An 8191-nucleotide genomic window follows, 5' to 3' on the forward strand; every position below is an offset into this window, starting at 1 on the left:
TGCAGGGTAAGTTTCCCACACAGTCCACCAGAGGAAAACCTCTGCAATGTCAGTATGGAAACCCCTTGCATAGGGACTAGTATAAATACTGTGACCGTGGAATAAAAGTTAAGTTTACTCCCAAACTATGTGTCGTCTAGTTCTTGGGAAGAAGGGATTATTACTACGCTACCTGTATTTTGTATGCTGTATACTGACTACCAGCTGAGATATTGTGGATTAACCTACTACTCCGTTACAGTAGGCACCCAGACCACTTCAGCTCATTGAAGTGGACTGGGTGCCAACTCCCATCACCTTTAACCTTGGGTGCCAACTCCCATCACCTTTAACAGCCACTAGTGGGACTTCCGGAATTGAAAACTTTTGGTCAGTTATCTGCATGAGGACTTCCAGCGTCAGATTTTCCCCATAGGAAAGCATTGAATAATGCTTTCCTATAGGGAAATCCTAAAGCGAGCGCGGCCACGTCCGCCGGTGGGGGAGGAGTGTGGGCAGAGCTGAGGCAGCGTCGAGGGACATCAGTGCTGGACCTAGGTAAGTGACTGAAGGGGTTATTAACCCCTCCAGCACCGTGGGAGGGGGTCTTGACAGAGGGGAAATTTTTAGTGCCAGGAAAACAAGTTTGGTTTCCTGGCACTACAGAATCCTTTTAATGTAGCTTTTTTAGTGTGTATAGTGTACCCCTTCAGGCAATTTCCTTTAACCCCTTAAGGACCAAACTTCTGGAATAAAAGGGAATCATAACATGTCACACATGTCCTGTGTCCTTAAGGGGTTAAACACTGCCTTGTCAGAGAAAAGTCGGTGTTTACATTGTAGCGGTGACCACTAGAGGTGCTTCCTGGTTCAATGCTGCACATACAGTGTCTCAGCGGTCTTACACATTCCGAGTTGGTCCTGTTACAATCTATAATAAATGCAGCTATGAGGCTCATCTTCCTGTCTGCCCACGTCAGTCCTTACACTGGCTTTCCGTAAGATATATGATTTAATTTAAAATTCTGGTGCTTACTTACAAATCTTTACATAATGCTGCTCCTACCTATCTTCACTGTTACACAAGTACAAGTATGTTCTGTCCAGGGTCCTATGCTCTGCCGAAGATCTGCGTCTATTGCCTGTTCGTACTCGCACCTCTAACACCCACCTTCAAGAATTCTCTAGTGCTGCGTCATTCCTATAGGACTCCCTCCCTTGTGCATATAGTCCCAGTCCCTTTAAAATATAATTGAAACCTCTCTTCTTTAAGAAAGCATATCAATTAAATGACATTTAGGATTGAGGATTGGTGTGTTTAAATATATTTTTTTGACAACTTTACATAATATTCTGATAGAAATCCACATACTCTAGTGTTTCTGGAAGATGAGCTTTTATAAAGCAGGGTTCTATTGTCTTGTCTATAACTTTTTCTAACTCTTGATTCTGTATTCGTCAAACAACAGCAATGGCCTCACTGGACCCAACAGTGGCCATAAGCAGGGTTGCTTTCCTTGACACACGTGATTTCTTCATGCTGTAGGGCAGTGCAGGAAAAGAGCTGCGCTGTAGCATGTAGAAATCACTTGCTGCAGAAGAGAAATATATTTATGAATCAGGATAGAGCTGCAAAGGAACTGCTTTGATTAGTGGTTTCCCAACTGCAGCCAATTAATTCCACAAGCTGCAGGGAAGCACTTTTTATATACAGTCCATTAACCTGTAGACATAGTTAGTAGACTTGTGCACAAATCCCTTTCAGCTGTGTTGAATGAATCAAATACCTATTAATCGATTAACAAATGGATTAATTAGCCAATTCAGAGCAAATCAATTCATTTGACCATTAATTGGAAGCCATTTGATTTGACCAATGTAACTGGAAGTGATTTGTGCCCAAGTCTAGTGATTAGCTAACCATTCTCCTAACAGATTAACCAGCAGAACATTGCTCAGAGTCTTCAGACAAACCACATTCAGCTGTGTTTAGGGAGGGGCCCAGACTATAAAGCTGAAGGACTGGGTGGGGGATTGTTGTACAGAATTATCTGAAAACAGTTCCTGATCTACACAAGCTAGAGACATTTAGAACTATCCTGCTGAGTGCATAGTGATCTAGGCGTTTGTTTTCTGATATCTGTGATAATGGATACACCAGGTATTTGTTTAATAATTTATTTTAATTTTTTTCCATTTATAATATAAAATTACATACTTTACTAACAAACATAAATATTCATACAAAGTACGATTATCATATCATACATAGTTACAAATAACATAAAAGACATACAATCGAAACGGCGCATTTCTGAATTAATGTTTTTAATCTATCCTGGCATTATCATCGTTCTCTAGAAAATTCATTATAACCTTTTAATTACCCCTTATTGAAATACCTCTTTTTTTTTTTTTTTTTTTTTTTTTTATACTTGTCATTCACATACAGGTCTCTCAAGGAACTTAATCCACTTGTCCCAAATGTTATAGTTTTTAGTACTATTACAGTAATGGGAGGATATTCCTCTTTCTATCTTACATTGATAAATGATAGCTTCCTTACATTGTTACCAAGAATCTATTGCCTTATTTTTCCAATTCCTGGCAATGGACATTTTTAATAGCCATCAATGCATGGATTATGAAATATTTCTCATCTTTTGCTAATTGTGGTAATTTCAAATGTAACAATACTATTTCTGGTGCCCATTTTTGAGTAATGCCCAATATTTCATTAATCTCAACTAAAAAAACAATCCCATGCTCTCCTCAGCGGTGCACGTTTCCACCATATATGTAATTAATCTGCATCTTCTGCACCACATCCCAAACTTTCTATATTTGAAAACTTTCTTATATTTGCTGGGGTCCAATACCATCTGTTTAATATTTTGTAATGTGCCTCCATAATGTTTAAGCAGTGTATTGTGGAGTAGACCGATTGAGGGGGTCTTAACTTAATTTTAATTTGTAGCTCTCTTTCCCACTTAATTTTAGCTGGAGGATGGATCTGCACTTTAATTGTAGTATTTCAACACATTTTGTTAATATCTTTGTTTTTTTTTCTGCATTTATCAATATATTCAGTTTATAAGCTGGAGCATGTTCAGTCAGATGGGGTACGACGCTATATAGAAAGCTTTTTATTCTTATAAAATTAAAATTCTGTGATATTGGGATGTTGAAGGCAGTACAGAGATCATTATAAGACATCATTTTATTTTCGTCAAATATATGAGATTTTATTAATGCCATGTCTAGTCCACTGACTGACCTCTATATTTTCTATCCATTTCCTCAGATATCTAAACGGTAATGCCGGCAAAATTTAGTCTTTCAATTCCAATTGTTTTTTAAAATAAGTCCAGTATTTAACCTGAGGATTTAATATTATGTCTTCTGTTTGACAATTTATATTTATTACGGGATAAGGTTTTTATAAGCCACAACAATTTAACTATATTATGTGGTTCCAAAATATCCTCTCCCTCTAATTCACACCAATCTTGTGGGTATATCTCTTGATTAATTGTATTTACTGTATGCATAAGCTGTGCAGCTTGGTGATACAAAAAAATATTGGGAAATCCTGTTCCCCCTTGTTTGTATTTTAAATACATAAGATCTTGTCCTATTCTAGGCTTCTTGTTATTCCAAATGTAATTTCTGAAGATCTTATTAATATTTGTTAGACAATGGGGTTGAATCGGCAACAGAATCATCCTTAACAGGTAAATCTTAGGAAATATATAAGCCCTTATAGAGTTAATTCTTCCCCACCAAGATATCTCACGTTTACTCCATAGTTTAAGGAGGTGAGTAGTTTCTTTTATCAAAGGGGTCAAATTAGCTCTCATAATAATTTCAGGATCATAGACTATATTTATCCCCAAATATACAAAACTCTTCCTCTCCCATCTAAAATCATACTGTCTATTTAAAAAATTATATTCATCCTGATCCATATATAGCGGCATCACCACTGTTTTCTGAATGTTAAGTTTATAATTTGTAAGAAAACTAAACTGCTTTATTTCTTTCATTACTTCTGGAACCGAGTGAACTGGGTTTGATAATGTTAACAGTATATCATCCGCATACTGACTTATCTTTAAATCTTTGTCTTTCTTACGGAAGCCTGTTATATTAGCATTTAAACGAATATCATGAGCCAGTGGTTCTGCCACTAGGATGTAAAGAAGTGGGGATAGAGGACACCCCTGGCGTGTGCCATTTGAAATCTCAAACCAATCAGACTTAATCCCCCCTCCAACTATCCCATCCGATGGAGAGGAATAGAGGGCCATAATTGCTGTCCCGAGAATCCAAAAGCCTCTAAGGTTGATTTCATATAATTCCAGTTAACCCGGTAGAAGGCTTTCTCTCCATCGAGCTTCATAGGGAGAAAGGGTTTTTTTGTGGCGTGTACCTTGGCAAAAATATTAATTTTCCTAATATGATTAGACGATCTCCCGGGAACAAATCCTACTTGGTCATCCGATATTAAGCTCGTAATTATACTTTTAATTCTTCTAGATATAATTGATGCATAGATTTTATAGTCGTTATTTAATAAAGCTATCGGCCTATAATTGGTGATCTCTTCTGAATTTTTTTTTTGGTTTAAGTATGGGGGCGATATTAGCTGCTAACATCTCATGTGTCAATTTTCCGGTGGACATAGCTGTGTTACACCAGGTATTTGATCATAAAATATGTATATAATATGTATATAATCCAATACTTTCATATATATTTATTTTTTTACGATTTTATTTTTTTTAATCCGCTTCAAATTCCATCTGTGCATTTATCTAATGTTTGGATAAGAAGAAACCTACTTCAAAACGGCTTTATCCACTATGTATCTTTCAGCTCCTCACCAGACACTCAATGCTGAGGAATTGAGACCTGGAAAGTAGGTGAGATCTCCCATAGCAGGTGCATCTGATCTCAACTGCACTAGTTTAGGAGTATAGGAATGGATGTATGTTCCTTCAGATGCTAGCAATGAAATTAGTGTCAGAAATGTGTCCAGCTTGGGGGAAGTGTCCCCACGCATAGCAAATCAACAAAGGAGGTGTGCGACTGGAGATGAGTGTCACATAGGTGTAATGCCCACTTTTTGTAAGGACCATTGTGGTCGAATGGTGAGTTTTACTCGAGGACAGATTATATTCCAAACGTATGCCTGCTGTTTGTCTTTATAAATGGTAATGTGACCTTCTATAAGATTCTATGTCCAGCAATCTGTGTGAAAAGACTTGTGATTTGGAGGGGAAAATGACTTTGTAGCTTGGTTTAGTGAGCTGGTCAACTTGCTTAGTCTGATTCCTGGCTGACACAGCTGAATGGTTATCCTTTTCTCAGAGCTGAAGTTGGGAGTAAAGGGTGCTCAGTTATGTTAAATGTCTTGCTAAATCTGAAATTAAAATGCTTGAAGCTACCTCACCCAGCTTACAATGTAACCTAGCTATCCCTTTTGTAATGCCTCAGTGTAAACTGCAGCACTAATGGAATGTTAAAGCTATATTCATATAGTGTCTGTATCTCTGTGCACGCATGTGAATGGGGACATGCAATAATGTAGTTCTTAATTGGTATACTAGTTATTAGTTTGCAAGAGAAATTAGGTTCATCTCTGCTCTACCATTCTAAATAAGAGAAGGCACTTGTGCCCTCCGTTCCCTGTGCTTGGTGGGAGGGAACAATCTGAAGTCTTCATTAAGATACCTAAAAACTGATTTAATTGTAGGAAGTCCTGCTGTTGCTCTGTAGTGGATCTTAACCTCAACCAGTCCTTCATAATGTAAAATGTTTCCTCTAATTTCAGATACCATCCTGTTTGCCATCAGCAGTGACTATGTGGCTAGAGCTGGCCTACCACCCAAGGATCGTATGGATAGCTACTACGACAGATCTACTGCTGTAGGGAAGCTAAAAGATGTAACCAAGATTGTGTTTAGCCCTGAAGGGCAGCTCTTTGCTGTCCGTGGTGGGGATCTTTTTACTGGGCCCATGCCTCTGTCTGCAAACCTTGATTGGTTCTCTACTGCCAAGAGAGTGGGAAAAGCTGAGTGGGTTCAATTTAAATTTCTATTCTTTGACCCAAATGGGCTTCTGTATGCAGCTACAAAAGATGGGGAGCTCTACAAGGGTCCAGCACCAAGCAATGAAAATGTGTCCTGGCGTTATGGCCAAGCAACCAAGATAGGAAACTCTGCTTGGAATAAACTTGATGCTCTATTCTTTGACCAAAAAGGCAATCTGTATGCTGTGACCGATGGTGACAAGCTTGTGGTGGGAAGCCCTCCATCCACAACAAATGATAAATGGCTTGACTCCTGCACCACTATTGGAAATGGCGGTTGGCGAATTCTCACCCACTTCATGGAGATCAGCCTTGATGACCTACTGTGGTGTGTGGATTCACGCAATGGCAACACCTATAAAGGGAAAATCCCAACTAAAGATGATACCAACTATTTTGATAAGGCTGAGAATCTAGGTTGGAACTATAATAGGTACCGCTTTTTAGCCTTCACCACTGATAAAACCATCCAGAGTGTTGTAAGCTTTGAATTCCTACCTGCATCAGGCAAAATACTCTCTCAGCAGCCAGAGGTGGTCCAGTCTCAAATCTACAAGAATACGAGCAGCGTTCCCTTAAAGTACTCCTTCTCGTAAGTATCTACTGAATGTTAATCTGACACTCTTGCTTACAGATGGATTTAATGTGCCATTAGCCCATTTTGGGCTAAAATATGCAAATACCATGCTTCTCAAATGCATCATATCCTAGTTTCCAAAACCCCTGTTCACTTTACAGTTTAACCCCTTAAGGACACATGATGGAAATATTCTGTCATGATTCCCTTTTATTCCAAAAGTTGTGTCCTTAAGGGGTTAATGAATACTTTTCATTGCATCTTAACACTCTGGAGTGATATTACAAAGATGTAAAGCAATACAGGATATTAAAACTGGCAAACGTGTTACTGTAGGTTGAGGGTATACTCTACTCGGTGTAAGTTGTATACTCTGCTAGCTCAGTGGTTTTCAATTCTTCTTAGATTCTCCAAAACTATGACTGAGACTAGCAGCTTTACCCAGGAGCATGGCTTTACAGTAGAAGTTGGAGCAGAGGTCAGTTTTACTGCTGGCATCCCCTTTATTGGTGACATGGAGACGAGCATTTCCATAAACACAAGTACCACTCACACCTGGAGCTTCTCAAAGACCAATGAAACCCAGGTATGTATCTGACATGATAGTTGGGTTTTGGATCTGTCTGCATACTGGCCACTGAGAATCCAGTTGTGGCAAATTTTGCAAGCTGATGTGCATTTTAACTCTACCTCTTACCACATGCTCCTTCCATTCTGTGCAGATCCTCTAAATTGTCAGTTCCTGTCTGTCCAATTACACGTCTTCCACCTATACATTACTTCAGAATATCTGATTTATTGTCTTCAAAATGTTTTTATGAAGGTCTAATCACTCAACATAGCCAGTGACACTACCTTTGTTTCTGACTCACTCTAGCAATCAACAGAACTAGCGTTTATGAATGGAAGCTTTCTTTTAAGCACCTGCTATCAAACCCTTCATTCTAATGCATGTCTCTCTACAGACTAGCTTCTCAGCCAGCACGGATGTAGAGGTGCCGGGTGGAAAGTCTATACGTATGATGGCTTCTGTCACAAAAGCACAAATGGATGTGCCATACACTGCCAAGATCCTCACCCTGTTTGGCTATGAAACCACCATCCAGGGAACATGGAAAGGGGTCACTCACTACAACCTGATGGTCACTCAGGAAGACTACAGCGGCTGAGGTGGATCACCTGTATACAATCTCCAAATGTAGGCTGGAATGTGATTACATGAGGGCATCTAATCCACATAGGACATGGTCAATTAATGCAATAATGTAAGCTTGATGGTTGGTCCCTACTGGTGTACAGTTAATAAAAACTAAATTAAGACTTTGTGACTTATTCTATTTGAAACCATATTGTAGGCACTGATTCTTTCATTAATTCTACTGTAGGATAATAGAACCACATGTGTGGTGCAGTAAACCTATCAGTGACTCAGCCATCGTGTGAGAGACACACACTCTCAAGTTATGATCTCTGGAGAACGTGGCTGGGCTATTTCTTCCTAGTCTTTCCAGACTCCTATTACAGGCCAGGTCTGCAATTCA

General features: G+C 39.0%; 1 protein-coding gene across 1 annotated transcript; it reads left to right on the top strand.

Annotated features, from left to right (window-relative positions):
• Positions 1-2036: 2036 nt before the first annotated feature.
• LOC134615313 (tachylectin-2-like) lies at positions 2037-7933 on the top strand. The gene is made up of 4 exons (XM_063459807.1): positions 2037-2140; positions 5816-6665; positions 7056-7236; positions 7616-7933. The coding sequence occupies exons 1-4, from the start codon at positions 2128-2130 to the stop codon at positions 7817-7819; spliced, it is 1248 nt and encodes a 415-aa protein (XP_063315877.1). The 5' UTR covers positions 2037-2127; the 3' UTR covers positions 7820-7933.
• Positions 7934-8191: the final 258 nt, after the last annotated feature.

Source organism: Pelobates fuscus, chromosome 6, assembly GCF_036172605.1.
Source record: "Pelobates fuscus isolate aPelFus1 chromosome 6, aPelFus1.pri, whole genome shotgun sequence".
Classification (NCBI taxonomy): Eukaryota; Metazoa; Chordata; class Amphibia; order Anura; family Pelobatidae; genus Pelobates; species Pelobates fuscus.